Source organism: Poecilia reticulata, linkage group LG9 (genome assembly GCF_000633615.1).
Source record: "Poecilia reticulata strain Guanapo linkage group LG9, Guppy_female_1.0+MT, whole genome shotgun sequence".
In the NCBI taxonomy this organism is placed as follows: Eukaryota; Metazoa; Chordata; class Actinopteri; order Cyprinodontiformes; family Poeciliidae; genus Poecilia; species Poecilia reticulata.
The window spans coordinates 19,783,028-19,800,376 of record NC_024339.1 but is presented as its reverse complement, the minus strand read 5'-3'; the positions used below and the strand labels follow the sequence as shown (position 1 = coordinate 19,800,376).

Here is a 17,349-nt window from a genome sequence, read left to right as displayed (position 1 = left end):
ATATATAATGCATTTTGTGAAGTGTTGTAATCAGAATGTATCGTCCCACTTGAAAGCACCTCCAAGCCAAACTTCCCCCTGTGGTGTAAAATCTATTTACTTAGAGCCGACTGTTTAAACTTGTTTCTGGTTGACGTAAAGTGACGTTTACTGAACCACAGATATCAACCCAGCTGAGAAACGCTAATCTTTCTCATTCAACATCCCCAATTCCCCCAAACCAAACTCTCCCTTAAAGACAAATGAAAGCAGAAAGCATGCTGCTGGAACAGAAACCGGAAGAACTTACTGTGCCAGGTTCTCGCTCTGTTGCCATTGGAAAAAGCAAGCACGTGGTTGAGGTCACAGGGTCGGGTGTTCACCGAAGTAGAAAACAAAAGAGAATACGTTGAGTGCATCTTTCTAGATAGCAATTTAAATTTCAGCGACATTCAGACAAAACCTTGTTGGTCGTGATTAGCTGATTCAAACATTTTTAGTGCAAACATAACCAATTTCTCAACTGATCTCATATCATCTGGCTTTTCGGTGGTAGAAAAGTCTTCTTACCCCTGAGGTGATCAGGTCCTGCAGCGTGAGAATCCGGCCCACCAAGGTGAGGCTTCTTCTCACTTCCTTCCTTTCCTGCAAGATGGGGAGGAATACCACCAAGTGCTCCCGACAGCGCCAGGAGACTTGCTGAACCACCTAGCTGAGAGGGATGCAGGCCGGCGGGATGTGGAGTGAGGGGAACCGGAGCGCCGCCATGGTTATGGGATAGATGCTGCTGCTGAAGGCAAAGCCAAGTACAAGAGAGAAAAGGAACAGATGATTAGCTGGGAGACGAGACAGGGCACTGTTCAGATGCAAGACAAAGCTGGAGATAGGGTTTGAAGGTGGGGGAATTCTGCAATTAATCCCACAATGCAATGCATTAACTCACTCCAAGCTTCAGCAGGAAGAGGAGGAGTTTCAGGAAGGAAATTCTGTGACGTCATGGAAGATTATATCAGGGGATATAATGTTTGACCTGTCACCCGGGCGAGTGACGGCACGCTACCTGAACAAGTCTGCAGCTTAAAACTTGATAAGTTGACAAGATGCCTACACATTTACATTTATAATATCCATACTTTGCAGATACCAACTGCCGCTTATTTTTTATTTAACCTTTATTTTTTTACCAGGATAAAAATCCACTGAGATTAAAAACCCCTTTTTCAATGGAGTCCTGGCCAGTTGGCAGTAACAAATAAAACACAAAAACACAGTTAAAAGATGTCAAACTATATAAAAAAACAGGTACATGTCATAGGATCTGCCTCAAGAACTTTTAGTTTAGATCTAAACGCACTAAACGAAATTAATTCATTCAATTTGAAGGCTTCTTGCAGCAAGTTCCAAGAAGATGAACTTTTTAAAGGGAGAAGAAAACTATAAATTTACACAAGATATTACAACGGATTTTAAACCTCCAACAGTAGGTCTGTTGCTAATATGTTCAGCAGTAAAAAGATTAGTAATTAAACTGATATATTGCTGAAGAAGTTTAAATTTTACAGGGACATATATGGACAAAGAAAATCCTAATATTTAGGCAAAAAGATTCCAGTTAGCCTTGATCGTCATATTTCTGCATTTGGCAGTGAAAGGCCAAATCCAATTTAGGAAGAAACTGCTAACTTACCAACTCATGAACGAACAGAAAAATAATTGTGTTTGAAACGTTAAAGTCAAATCACCAATGACAAAATCCTGACAATTAAATGAGCAAAAAAGCTCCCTAGTTGTTGCCTGAAATACAACTTGTCAGCTGCCAAAAATGTGAAAACCATCGACACCTACAACTCAAACGAGCCAATAAATAAAACATAGACCCCTAATGTGTACACATGCACAAAAAAAAAAAAAAAAAATCAATAGTACTTTGTAACCTTATCAATCAACACTGTGGCCCAATTAAAGTCTTCAACAGATGGAATGGGATCCTTGGTGTCTGGGGTTTACATCGGCTCAACAAGCTGCTGCTTTCTTCAAGAGGGTGAACACATCATCACCCCCCTATATACTGCCTCACACACACACCATCTCACACACACACTCACTCCTCTTTCTGAGGTCAAACACTGAACAATACTGACAGCTGGGATCACAGCCCAAAGCCTGAGGATGTGGATGAGGAAAGGAGGGGGAGGGAGACCGGGAGGAAAAGGAGGAATGACGAAGGAGGAGAGGGAGGAGAGTCCCAGCTGCTGCTTGCACCGTCAGATCTGGTGACGGAGCGAGGCGGCTGAGGGGAGAGGAGAGGAGAGAAGGAGACAAGAGGGTCAAAAACAGAAAGGGAGGGCAAGTTTGGCTGGCAGCCCTGCTCTCTTTCACACCAAATCAGGCGCTCGTCTGAGCGTGAAATGTCTTTGTGTTCCCAAACATCATTATTGCCTCCTCAGACAGCAGCCGCGGGAATCCGAGCTCACTGATTCGCCGCTAGGAGGGGAGGAGGAAGATGGGGGAGGAGAGGCGTGGGGGCACAGGAGGCGACTCAGCAGGGGTGGGAGGAGTGCTGAAGGTCAAACCGACTTTTATCTCACCTAATTGACTAACCCACCCCACCCTCTGAGCTTCCACCTTCTCCCTTCCTCTCCATCCGTCCTTCGCTGTCCGCCACCACCCCACAACGAGTGAAAGCAAAACTACTAAACGTTCTCTTGGCCACATGGCCTGCCTGACGCTCAATTTCCAGAGCTGGCTTGCATGCGCCCCCCCTCTCCTCCAGAAAAAACAAAACAAAAAAAAAAAAACAGAAAAACATGTCACACATGATCATGCAAACACATATAACACAGTCTAAATAAACAAGGCAGGCACAAACACCTTCACTCAACCATCCTACTGCTGCCTGTTGTTTTCTGAGGATAACAGATACACTTCACACACACGCACACGCGCACGCCCCCGCGCACCCACACACACAAGCAGATTTGCAAACATTCACACACAGATACACAAAAAGCACCCCTGATGGGAGTAAATGGAGGGGAAGTATTGGTGCAGGCAAGGGGAGCCCAGTTTGTCATGGGATGTTAGTGTGAGTGGGTGTGTACAAATATATTTGGGGTGTGTGTGTGAGTGGAGGCAGGGGCAGCATGCTTCATTACACTCATTTAACTCACAAACAGGGTGAATGACAGACCGGCGTGGGAGACGAGGAGGTTGGAGGGGGGGGTTGGGTGTAAGGACAACGTTGTGACCCCCCCCCGCCTTCACCTCCTTTACAAACACTAAAATCCTGCAATTAAGACTCAAAAAGCAACTGCCAAATCCACCTCTCACCCCATCACACAAAAAACAGAAGCCCCCCATCAGTCCACGCCAGCTAACAAGCCCTCCCCACATTTAACCAAACCCAGTGGGATCAAACCCTCTGATCCCCCCTGCCCACTCTTTGCAAAAACAAAAGCTACATACACCCCCCCTTTTTTCCCACAATCCCCTAAACTCAGACTTCTAATCCACCCCCTTCAGCCCTGTGGCTACAAAGGTTCAGATTCTTTTTTTAATTCCTACTTAAAGATCATCTCATTCTCCAAGAGGGCGGAAACTTTGTTTCACTCTGGAACTGAACGTTCTCTATCAATCATCTCATCAATGTCCTTTATGCTTCTCAGTCTACAAAATATTAAATACATTTAATTAAATCTAATTTATTACAAACAAAAAAAAGAAATATTCCACTACTGGTGTCTAGCGACTACCTTCAGCGTGATTCAGTGATTTAAGTGAGTGTATCTAGGTGCAACCCAAACCTTTTTCCATACAGCGACAAATTGCTGATCACACAGACTGAAGTTTAGAAAAGTAATAAAGTTTTTTGGTAGATGGCTTAGCAACTGTGTAATATAATACAGAAGGTCGCTTCTACTCAAATTGACTTTAACGATCAAAATGGCAGAAACTATAATTGCAGCTCCTTTGTACACAACGGAGCATATTAAAAACAATGTTTTTGAACAACTCTACAGGAATGCACTATAATACAACAAACATGGCATTGCTAAAATATTGTTGAATATTGCAACAACAATACTTTCCTCACAATTGTTTTTCTATTATAGCAATGCTGCCACTACTTTCCATGAGCTCTCTGATCATCAAGATCTAAATCTGAGGTTGGTATAAAGAACAATGAAAGTTCATAGATTAGATCGAATGTATTATTGGTGGAGGTTTAATGAATGACTCCTAAAATAATGTGATTGTGTTTGGATAACATGCTGTAAATTAGCACTAAGTGTCCACCATCTTATAATAGTTTGTGTGGCTGCCCTTTGGGAACCCAATATGAATAAATGAAATGGTATCAGTTACATACAAGGTGGAAACAATTTGAAAGCACTGTGGTAAAAAAAAAAAAAAAAAAAAAAAAAAAAAACACAACATTGCCTTTCATTCCAGCTGTGACATAATTTCAGACCAGTTTTAATGGTTGAACTGGTTTGACCTGATTACAGTGTTTGGTTTTTAGCTATATTTGATGTCTTTAAATGTTGCTCCATTTGTGAATCACAAAACAAAAGGATGATTTTTAATTGGGTTTTTTTGGGGGGCCTGGGGGGTTGCCTTGCACACAAAATTAAGTTAGTGTAAGATACACGTTTCAGATTTAGAATTTAAGGGTTACTTCACTTTTTTTTTAGGTCTAAATTCCTGTAGTTCAAAATGTAAAATACACAGACAAACCTGAATGGGACATTTCTATAACAGACTTAATAATACAGCTTGTGATATTGACTCTAATATTTAAATCTTTCATTTTTCTTTTGAATCCTATCGAAGTTTCCAATTTCATTCTTGTAAACACCTATCAGCAAATGAACCATCAGTGACCTTGATAAATATAGCTACAGTAGTTAAAAAAGAGCTTATGGAATACACAAAAGGTGTTAATAGCTGATAAAGAATGGAAATTTACGTGATAAAATCAGCATCAGAGATTCATCAATCATGCTTCTTCATCACCAAACTTTTGAATTTTCTTTTAAAGGTTTGACCAGCAAACTCTAATTTTGACCAACTCAATTAAACGCAAAAACAAAAAAAATCAGCAAAGTTCTACAGGTAATTAAATGTAGGTAACATTTTTTAATCCAACAGAAAATGAAGAAATTTCTGAAATACTCATTTTTTTGCATCTACAAAGTTGTGGCTAATTTCTTATTTCATTTTCGTTAAACAAAAAAACTTAATCAAAATCAACCAGAGTGTTAAGTCATAATTGTGTCAAATTGTGTGTTATTAGGTTGGCCTCTTCTGGTCTCTGACTGGTGCAGCTCTAACTTCGAGTGAAATCAAATAAGTAATACATATAACCTAAGAGTGCAGTTACATTTAAATCAGAACAGCATTTGTATAATGGCTATTTAAAGGAATTTTCAATCAAATGAAGTTGAAAGGTGTGTGTATATAGACCTATTACAACCACACTACCCACAACACAAGCCACACAGAGTATTAAAGCCACATAAAGGAAACAAAAGAAAGAACTCTTTTCTCTCAGAGGATCTATCTTATACTTTTTCCACATCTTCAAAACTAAAATGCATTTTTAAGAACATAAAAACATGGGATTTGTGTAAGTGAAAAGAAATTAGAGGAATACACACTGTAGGTGGAAGGCCTGGCAGTCCACGTACCCCGATGACTGCGTTAAGCTCTGCCATGGTCACCTGTTTGGCCCGCTCCACAGCTTGAACCACCTGCTGCTGATGCTGTAACAGACGCAGACAGACAGAACAATGCTTATGTCTGAGAGGCAGCTTGTATAACTAAAATAAAAAAAGGTGTATAAACATCAAACAAAACACAGACTGTTGAGGAAAGTCACACACATACTTACCTCTTGTGAGAGGAAGGGAATGACTTGCGCACAGATGGTGTTTAGTCTCTTGGCAATCTCAGTCTGATGACGGAGGAGGCACACGGAGATAAAAAGAGACTCGATTGTTAATAACATAATTGCATCCATTTAAAAATAACAGCTGTTCAGTTATACCAATAAACCAATACAAGTGCAACACACACACAGACTCACGCTTTAAGAACAAACCCAGGCATAGACGGAAAGCCTCATCTGAATACGAAGCTACACATAAACACAACTTCTATCTGCACTCAAATTCATTTCAGATGTTGGTTCTGATTGTTCAGGGTTCTTATTGTTCAGATCAGAACAATAACATTTTTTCTAATACAACTGGAGATGTCAAGTGTCTCTGTAAATTTATTCTTTATGTCTTTTAGCTCAGTCTCTATCCTGTGTTCTTGTCCTTCTTTCCCATCAGCACTTCAACATAATCTAATCACCTCCTAACTTAGTTTTCCTTCCCCCGGTATCCATGCCAACACATCCGCCTGCCCCGAAACCCCCCGGAGGTGGCTACAACTGGCTGAAACCAGATACCCCCCTCAGTAGCTCCAAATCAGATAAAGTGTCCCATATTATACATCATCCAATCAAACAGATACAACAACGTCCAGCGTGAGGAGAGAATCGGAGGAGCCATCAAATATCAGCTGTAATGGCTCAACAGAGAAAACGTCCCACCCAACATAAATAGAAGCTGAAGAACATGGCGCATGGAAATATATCACCCACAACTGTTCATATGCTTTTAACTTATTCACATTTCACCAAGCTTCATTGTTGTATTTTGTATTTCACAGCAAACATGCGGGAAAAGTGATCGCATCAACTGAGCTCCTGAAAATAAACGTTGAAATTCATTTAAATCCAAAACTTCATGGAAATGTTGTTGAGACATCAAAAAAAAAACTTCCACTAACCGCTATACGTCAGCATGAATTGTAATTAAGACGTGGATTATTTCAATAAAAGTTGCTGAGATATTTGTCACCCTTGAACCACAAGTATTTACTGTTTTAAAGAGTGAATTTCTTTGAAAACGAGGAAGCAATTCCCCTTTAAGCTTAAATATACTTGCTCTAATTGGAAAGCTCCAACACACACATACTTGGCAACTCACCAAACTACAGACCCTGCCACAGTTCAGCCAATTATGTGCTAGAATGAGCTTAAGCAGGAACCAGGGCATTCTCAATGAATCCCAAACCAAACAAGCAACTCCTTAACCTACATGACTATATGCAAAAAGTATGAAAAGATAACTGGCAAGATTTATAAAATTACAACCCAGACAAATGTAAATAAGGTCAAAGTAAACTGAGACTAAGCTAACAAACAGAGTTAACTCGTTATTTGGTCTACATAATATTGTTTCAGCTTCAATATCTCTATGACGACAGTTACATAACATTGACATAATGTCAATGAGGATAATCTAACGCTGGAGATTAGAGTACAACTTCAAACGAAGGCTGAATTAAAAGAGAAGTCTGAAAACTCGGACAATGAATGGAAAATTCATCAACAAAAATAAGTTCAAATACCCATGAAGTCAGGCTGTCATGATTGTAAAGTAGGAGATAACGGACAATACATCTTCCTCTACATTTTAATTCCAAAATTAAACAATTAGCAGCTAGTTTAGTTATGTAATAAAACATGACTATAGAAAATAAACTGAGAAGAATTCTGTAGCAGAAGCCTTTTAAGATAATTGTTTCAATTGAAAAGCTACATGTTGTTTGCGCCTTCCAATCAACTGAATGGTTTTCACATAGAATGTGGAGTTGAAGTCAACCCCGCCCCAATATTACGTCATTAATATACCTCAGCACAGTAACAAACCATCCACATGTTTTACATATTGCTCAGGTGACTGCTGCGCCTTGTTAGCCACACGCGTTTGGTTCCTTAATCCCAACTTTAAGCTCCGAAAGCACACAAGTCTCACGACCTCACCAACCTGACTTTTATAATGTGACGGTAGAATTTATTCATCAGTGTGAGGTTTATGGTCTGAAATTGGTTGCTGTTTCATTACATTGTTTTTATTCTGGATAGTGGAGATTAGGACGGTTTATACGGATGTAATCAAATTTATCTCAAATACTTGAGTACACACGTTTTAATTTTGACAAACCCTTTTTAAAGATGAAAGCCACTTTAACTCATCCTGTAAACTGACAAATCTTTGGGTTGCATACTCCAGCAAATACAGCATTCATTTTTAAAACAGCGCAAACCGAAGTCAGTGTGGAACTACTGTTGACATGAGATCAGTAAGCGTATGTATTTGAAATACAATCAATAGTGTGTTTATCTGCGATGAAACAACAGTAGATCAAAGGTTATTCTGAAACCTTGGAGTGTTTCTATTTGTGTTACACACAGTATGCAACTTTGTACCTTATCTGCCTACTGCAGAGTACGTGTTACGCTGCAGGTAGAAAGCCGTCTTTTGCCTGTTCTGTGTTGTGTAACAAATAGTACACTATATAGTAAGCAACTCTGTAAATCACCTGCAACTTAAAATAATCCGTAGAATGATCCGTGTTACATCATTTATGTCCAAAATGTCAACTTTCTGCAACGTTTTCGTCAGAAAATGTCATCATCTAGAGAGAGGAAAACCAGTCTAAACCGATACCCATGTCCAAACTCATCACTGGTAACTTTGTGTATCCTTTTTCTCACAGTCAACTCTAAGACTTTCTAAAGCAAAAACACACCTCAGTCATTTAAACGGTCTCACCTTCATTCTCCAAAGACTCAATGTCAAGCCAGCCAACAATGCTTAACGAGCTTTAAATACAGATCTATTTCAGGCAGACTACATGTGTTCATCCATTTACAGAATCTTGTTGTAAGCCTATAATTAGCTTTGTAGAAAAGGTTAAGTGATTAGGCAGGTAGAATATCTTGAGCAAAGCTACTATCAGGTTATCCCAGCTAATCTAACCCACTAAACAAAATCACGATTAATCAAAGTTGCAACAGACATCTGTGGCTTTGTCTTTTAAAAATAATGAAAAAATTAACATAGCAAGTCTACTGATATTGATCACCAAGTATATGTCACCCTGTAGATTTTTCTTTTGCTTGTTGTCACACTTTAAAGTTTCATAACAAAAAATGTAATTTGAGGCAAAAACAGTATAGAAAATACACAAAATAGTTTTCAAATTATAAACTCATTTAATAAGAGATTGACATTATCAGATTTCTGCCAGACAACAATAGATCTCTTAAATAGAACCTGTCTGACAACATGAGGCAGACTAAAAGACCTCAAAAACTAACATCTTGAATGTTTGAGTCATGTTGTAACTCTTGTAAGGCAAAATACCATTTTAGAAGTAGACACTCATTACTACAATTGAACCTAGTAGTGTGAAGGTATGAGAATGCCTTGCTGGATCTGGAGGACCAGCAATCATGAAAATGACATTCTGCCTTCAGTTTGTGGGGTAAGTTTTTTTGGGCAAGCAAAATCATAGCCAGTGGAAAAGGCTAAACAGGGTGATAAGGCGGAAAGAAGGCATCAAAAAATGAAAGGCGATATAGAGAATCCTGTACATCCTCTTCATCACAACAACAGTCTTTAATCCTACAGTCTACAACAGCTCTTTGAAGATTTGATTTTTGAACTGATTTGAATAAACAAGTCTGAAGCATGGAGGAGCTTCACAGCCTGAACTCCATGGACGCACACAGTCAGTGTTTCAATGGCTTTATAAAGAACGTACAAACTCCTCATGTGAATAACAAGTTTCTGATGACTGGCAGAGTGAGTACATGTAGTGACATACAAGTAGGCTACATGTCCATCTTTGCATGCAGATAAAAGCAAAATATCAGTTTAGCAAAATATCACTAATATTTCAATGTCAGTTTAGCAAAATATCACTGATATTTACTTCAGTATTACACAGAGATGGGTAGTGTACTCAAAAATTGTAACCGAGTAATATTTGTAACGAACGTATTGTTAAGTTAGACAGGAATGAGGAGAAAGCTAGCTCTAAGTTTGTAGCTTGGTTATTGTTGTTATAACAATTCCATAGCAACTGCCTACCAAGATGGCTGGCTGTCAGAGTTTGCGCAAGTGTGATGCCTACACTCATATGTCTAAATTTTAGACATATGAGAACTATGTCTAAAATTTAAAAGTAGCAGGACCATGATTTGAAGCATACCAGCAGCAAAACCACATCTAATGTAAAATACTGAATGCTCCAACACTAGATTTACTCAGGTCATGTTGGAAATTAAGTGCGTTTGATCTGAAAACTCTCAAGTATGACAAAACAGCAAAAACAAAAGTCATCTGTAATACTTTTTTTTATAGCAATTTGTTTTTTGGAAAGCTACATTTTAACAATACATGGCAGCCTTCTAATTGAGGCAGGGGGGTTAAACTAAGTTGAGGAGAGAGAAAAGTTTTGATTCCCACATGCACACAGAATGAGTTCAAAAAGAACAGACTTTCCATTACACGTATAATTGGAGCATTACTACCACACAACCCCCATCCCCCTGTACATCCCCAGCAGGAGGTGGGTTGTTAGTCTGTATCCCCGTACCACCCGCCCACAGAAGCCTGTTGCTCTGACAACTGCAGCCCCAAGCTAATGACCTCCCCTGGAGTTTTAGTGTGCGTGTGTGTGCGTTTGTGTTTACGTGTTTGAACAATAGGATGAGATGCATCTCCCTCACAAAGAGTGAACGCCAGCTTCATGTGGATATAAAATGAAAGAGGAACAGAGTGAATAGAGACGGGGTGAAAAAAGGCGATGGATGGTGGGGGTCTGGTTGAAAGAAGAAAGAGATCCCATACCAGTTATTGGAGAGTAAGGAAGTGATAAGAAAAAGGGAGAAAATTGGAGTATAAAAAGAAAGGCAACAGAGGAGATGGAAAATGTGAGGGGAAAAAAAACATTAAAGAGAAAGAATGTGAAAAAGAAGAAAAAAATTCCCTTTATTCAGTGAAGTAGCCAAGCCAATCCACCTCCAATTTCCTCTGGTCTGACTGGTCGATAGCTGTGGTAATTACTGGCAAACGCTCTCAGCTCTGCAACACTCCTGTGGGAAATGTTGGTTTGCGTGTGTAAAAGGTGAGAGGGTTCCCTCGTCAACCATATTTCTTATAAGTTGGGAATGTGCAGATGTTTTTGTGAACTCTTCTGTAAACATGTCTGCATTCATGATTAAGTTAATTTTCTAAACCACATTAAATTGTTCTCATTTGAATTCATTATACAAAGTTTAGAGACAAGAGTCCCCTCCAGCAAGTACCAGTGTGTATATTAAACATTCTTTATTACATTGCATTCGAGGTTTCCATTGACTTTAAGCTCCCAGCTTATCAAAAAAATAAAATAAAAAAAAACCGAGGAGATACACTGTATCTCCTCGGTTGGCCTCACGTTGATCGATTCCTCTGCCCTCCCCAGCCCTGCCCATCTAATGTAATAAAGCAGGCCGCTCCCCTAGACAGCACCAATCAATCTACAGAGCCATTCATTCTGCCTCCGGGCTCAGCCGGCCGGCCCTAACTGGGGAAATGGAGACAGAGCCCCATCGATCACAAATAAACACACATCCACACATGGGCAGAGATACAGTGTAGCACACATAAACACGAACCATTAACACACAAACACATTTGCACGCAGACACACACAAGGACACATCAATAGGTGCACACACTAAATACATCAAAACCCCGCCACGAGGAAGTGGAAGAGAGAACGTAGGGAAGAGACACAAGAAGACATAGTGAGCAGACAGATAGGCAGCCATACCTGCTTATGCATTTCAATGTTGAGGCCGTATGACATCTCATAGTACTGAGGAGGACAGAGAGTCAGAGGGTTAGCACCAACTGTCACAATAAAACATTAAAGCGTAAACCCAACTTTACAGATGAATGTTCAGCACTACAGCATCTCATCAGTTAAACATATCAAGTCTGTTTTTCATTTACGTTGTTTCCCATAAAACAACCAAAAAGTTTGGTTTAACGACTGAAAGGTGGCTGTATGCACACTAACTGCTAGAGCTCAACTGAGACAGCAGACATCCCCCAAACATAATTTGTTTGAAATGTTGTGCTGAGTAACAGTCAAATGAGTAAGCTAAACATTCCCATGCATCATCAAAATGTTCTATTTGGATATGAGTAACAGTAAACAAAGGAACCTTAAGGACAAAGCTTAGCGTCTTTATGTAAAAAGAGTACTGAAATTTACCCTTGAAGGTAAGCGCTTAGTGACTGCTGTGTTTTGGAGCATCTCTCAGGCAGTTCCATCTGTTTGTTTGAAATCTTCTATCCTGTATTAACTAAACTAAGCATTAGTGATTTTAAATGAGTTACCACAGCACTGCCTGGTTGTTCAGTCCCTAAACCAGCATTCTCAAAGCTTGCATTAGTCCTGGCAATGCTCATTGAGGTGCGACTTTGAATGATAATTTTACACAGATAAAGAGGATTTTGTTGTCTGTATAAAATCAGAAGTGCAGAATTGTAAACTTGTTTATTATAAATTATTGATTGCATGGGTAAGCAATGTCAGACATACAGAGATAAAAGCATTCCTTTCATCATGAGATACTTTTAGAAATAAATGAGTCAGAAGTCTAAACTTTTCATCTAGCAATCAGTAATAAATGCAGGCGATCAGTTAACTGAACACACTTGCGGAAACACCTGTGTCAAAGAATCAACAGCATTCATTGGTATTGTCCTGATGGACAAAAAATAAACAGATAAACAATGTAAACAAAGTCAAATTTAAAATGTCGGCTTTTTTTGCTGTGATACTGAGATGTATGTAAATTTTCTTTAAAGTTGATTTTACCGTTGTGTTTTTGGGTACCATTGCAATGTTTATTATTTTTAAGCTAATGTTAATATATACTAACAATTTACAGGCATGCCTCAGTAAGGAGAAGACAAACATTTGCACATAATTAAAACAAGAGGTACTTCAGGTTGCTGTGGTTTTTATACAAGCCTTCTTCATTTAGGTAATAAAGTATCCACATTAGTCATTTCCCTTTCTTTGAAAAGATTAAAGTTCACTTTACATCTGGGTAGGGAACAACATGATCTACCCCAAGGACACTTATGCAGCCCTGCTGCAGTTTGTCATGTGGAACATTGCAGGGCCAATAAATTGAAAGCTGGGATCTCACCATGACATAGTGTCTCTGCATCTCTGTTTTTTCGCTGGCCAGCTTCTCACACTCCAGCTTAAGACTAGGGGAAAAAAAAATAAATAAGAGTGAGTCATGAGTTGTACATCCACACATCTTGTCAAAAACAACCATCTCTACTTGAGCTTCCATTTAGTCACCAAAGCAAACATGTATTTCTGCTGTCAAATGTTGAAAATCAAAGTGTTGGATGTGGGAGGTTTGCCTCAACTCTGCTTTATCAAGATGTGAAGTTAAAAACACAATGTGGTTCGCTGCCAACCCACACCAAAAACACAAACAAATGCCTGTGCACACACAACCACCACAAGGGAAGATAACTGCACACAAGCAGCCCTGGCCTATAGTGCACAAATATTACTACCACACACACACACACACACACCCACACGCAGAAAAAAAATCAGGGGTGATTTATGAAACTCTGAGCCCACACGCCACCCTTTGGCTCTCACCCATCACTAAGGCTTAGACCTACCGCAGTCTAAGAACCAACACTGATGCCTGCTGCAAATGTGTGTGCTTTCATGTTCATGTATGTGAACCTAATCCAGGTTTATGGGTTAGGCTGAAACCAGAATTGCTGTTTTCTTTGTGGTAAGGGGGAAATGACTGTGGGTAGGGTGAGATTCATAGTTAAAAAGTAAAGGACAATGTGGAGTGATTTCTCTGTAAAGACAGCTGAACTCTGTGATTGTCTACTTTAGAGGCTTGGTGTAAAACCTTCATTTTGGATAAAGCTTATAGTCAGATTGTCTTAAGGTTTCCAGAGCTATCACTGTTGCTTTGTTGCTGTAGGATTAGACGGTGGGAACATACTAATACCATTCTTCACTTTTCTATTTTCTCCTAGAATAATCTTTTTTATGTACTATTTGAAGTAATTGCTGCAATTACCTGGATTGTCTCTGCTTCTTTTTCTATCAGCTTTCTGTCCTCAAAATACCCATTTGGTCACAGCAAATATCTGCTGACAACATGTCTGGTTCTGCTGAACATTTTTTTACAGCCAACACTAGTCTTTTCTTTCTACCATCGCCACAAGTATTGCTCAGGAGGAAGGGTTCCTACAAATTCAGTGACTCAATGTGGTTTGCTGGATCTGGCATTATGTGAGCAATTATATTTTCCTGTATTAGATTATAATTCTGATCGCTTTGTATGTTGTTGAATCTGCCTATAAAGTCAGACTGGCATGGATATTAACCTGCTTGTCTGGTAAAATGTCTTCAGAAGGCAGCAGTAGTTGAAAATTAGCACCATAAGTAACCTGAATTGAACTGCATTATCCGACTAATAATAATTATTATAATCTTTATAGTTATTATAGAAAACATACCTGTGATATTGTGCTTGGAGAAACTGGAACTCCTCCTTTATCCGGTCCAGTGACTCTGGAATGGTGAACTTGAAGGGCTGGCCTGGAGCCTGGTGCGGTGTCTAACACAAAAACAAACTGAATCATCAACATCATTATAGCCCAACACTGCTAAAAAGGCAATGGCTTGAGGATCTTAAAGGAATAATATTTACATTCAGAAATTTAAGAGAAGAAAAAAACAGGTCTGATAACCTGCAACATGTCATTTATGTATTTATATGTTTTCTTTGGAGTGTCCTTTAGTGTCCCTTTTTAAATGTTTGTCACTCACTCCTGTTACCATCCTTAAACAATACCAGGATCACCTGTTTAGCTAAAAAAAATAGTGTATTAATCATCATGGACTAAGTGTTTGGGTACTAAAACAAGTGATTTCTAACACAGATCCAGATATTTAATGGTCCGCAGCCCACATCTGGCTAGACGTTCCAGACAGGTGCTGTCAATAGAAAACACCACATGAATGCGTGTTAATTTTGCAAGCAGATCCAGATGCATTGCTTATGTTTTAGACAAGGGGGTAAAAAAAACAACAACAATATTTTTAAAGCCAAATGTGTCCTTAGCAATACATTGAGAAGACATTTACCCCATTAAGAGTCTTGCTGCAGTAGATGCCCACACCTGGCCTGGGCACTAAAATGTCATATAGTACGGGCAGCAAGAACAATTTGACTGCCCTACTGTGAAGTATTTATTTTAAAAAGTCAAAGTAAAGTGGTTTTTATTGTGGAGAACAGACTGCTGTTATAGAGATGTCTGCTTGAATAGGATCAAGAGAATAAACAAACAAATACAACAACTTTGATTTTCTTTTTTAAATCATTTTTTTCTAAACTTAATTCTTTAGAATATCATAATGTTTCAGTAAGACTCCAGATAATTAGGACAATCTATAATTTCAATATAACTGCATTGACTCCAATCTCTATTCCTTCACCACAATGTTCCCAGAACTCTCTGAGGTTTAGCATCTCAGCCCATCTCAGCCACTAAAAACATCATGTGTAGATAATCAAGTCTATCCAACAGTATCTATCAAATATCCTAACAAATACTGCATCCAAGCCACGCGATTGCACGGTTTCGCAAATTGATACCGTTTGTGGTGTGATATATTATGTAGCTCTTGTTTTCAGCTCGACACGTTGCAGTTTCTTCCCCACATTCAGTTATGATGACTGATTCATAGAAACAAATTTTCAGCCAGTGACCCTCAACTGTAATCATTGATACTCATGCGGGCCATTGGGAAAATTAACCGTCCACCCAACCAATATCACAAATTAGCTTATACAAGGTAGTTATTAGGTACAAAAATACTTGAAAATGAATTTAAACAGAAACTTAAGTTTTAACATTACAACACACTTAAATAAACTCACAAAATAATGTAGTGAGGAAATGTACTTTAAGTGCTTGAACTACTTTTGTAGTGTTGAATGATTTGTATTAATGCTTTAAATACAACTAATTGTATGCAATTCTGCTTGATAGTATGTTTAATTTTTAGTGACTTGAACAGACTTGTTTAATGATACCTTTTTATTACTGTCACTTTTATCGTAATTGACATAAAAAGACAATATGATGATAAAATTGGAAGTTTATCAGCTAATCTTAGTGTTACTCCAAGGGGCCTTCCATTTGATGATCCCTTACAAACCTCTCTGTTGGCGCCCCTGTTAGCAGACGCACATTTAAAATATCCCACAACTTTTAAGTTACATTGGCCCCGTCAATCCATTCTGCTCCTCTAAACATATATGGGATGGTATTCGCACAAGATAAACTAACGATGAGGTGCAAGAGGAGGCGTAAACAGTCGTTTACTGCCAGGTGAAGCATTGCTGGAGGGGAAGTAACTTACCGGGTGTCGCCCCTGGGGAAACATCTTCTCTCTCCGGGGGAAGGAGTGCTTCAAACCCCGCCAAGGAGGAATCAAAGAACAGGGGTGTGTTTATAAAGCTCCGGATCAAGGAAACAAATCCATCCGCCTTGTTTATGATGGTCAACAATCGTTTATTTCTCAGACACCGACCCCCCCCACCCCTCCCCTGCTTGCTGATCTGAATTAATTTACAGACCGTTTCCTCGCTGTCTCTCGGTCTTGTCTCTTGGTGCGCTCCAGCGGCCGCAAATCAACCGTGTAAGCACGGCAAACCTCTCATTAGATAGAAGGGTACGAACCAGGTGAGAAAGAAAGGAGAAACCTCGAATCCACCTCAGGCACTCCGGCGTTTGTCTTCGGGTTTATTCAGAGTATTCCAGGTACAAAGAGCCCACCAACTCAATCAAATCAAAAGAACAACAAGCCACAGAGCCGCAAACTGTCGGTTCTCAGTGAGAGCATCAGAAACATATCCACACAAGTTAATTGCTGTGAAGAGTTCCCACTTGACTCGCCGCGGTCGCTACTTGGCGGTTAAACAGTCAAAACAACTGGAATATGCATTTCCTCAACGGGCTTCAGTGGAAAATGGAGTCCGTTTGAATTTTTACGAAAAAAGAAGGAAATATATCGTTAGTTTTGATAGCGAAAATCCCCACAGCGGTGCGAATGCTCCTATATCAAAGCAGCGCTTTACCTCAATGGCAACTTTCTCACGCGGTTTCACGCTCCCAGACTAACCGAAACTGCAGCCCCTCCCACAAGATGACTCCGGACCAATCAGAGCTGCTGCTCCACGTGGGGATAAGGACCTGGTTTCAGAATTAACCAATAGCCGCAACGCAAATCTCCTCGGGTCCGTTGACCTCGCGGAGCTACGCCAGTGACGGCCAATCAGAGCCCTATTAGAAGCTGCCACTTCTGGAAGCGGCGGGGCGGGTTAGAGCACTGGTGTAGAGG

The 17,349-nt window shown here is 39.6% G+C and overlaps 1 protein-coding gene across 4 annotated transcripts in view; it reads right to left on the bottom strand.

Moving 5' to 3' along the window:
- The window catches only part of LOC103470201 (transducin-like enhancer protein 1), a 27,095-nt gene extending 9,974 nt beyond the window's left edge, over positions 1–17,121 (bottom strand). The window contains exons 1-8 of one of the 4 annotated variants that reach the window (XM_008418436.2): positions 16,369–17,121; positions 14,457–14,557; positions 13,097–13,160; positions 11,704–11,748; positions 5,873–5,935; positions 5,640–5,744; positions 550–769; positions 290–306 (exon numbers count right to left, since the gene is read on the bottom strand). In XM_008418436.2, coding sequence (XP_008416658.1) covers positions 290–306; positions 550–769; positions 5,640–5,744; positions 5,873–5,935; positions 11,704–11,748; positions 13,097–13,160; positions 14,457–14,557; positions 16,369–16,392 — 639 coding nt within the window. In that variant the 5' untranslated portion in view covers positions 16,393–17,121. The remainder of the gene's footprint in view (positions 1–289; positions 307–549; positions 770–5,639; positions 5,745–5,872; positions 5,936–11,703; positions 11,749–13,096; positions 13,161–14,456; positions 14,558–16,368) is intronic. The other 3 variants (XM_017306872.1, XM_008418438.2, XM_008418439.2) reach the window with 3 other exon arrangements.
- Between the last annotated feature and the right edge of the window lie 228 nt (positions 17,122–17,349).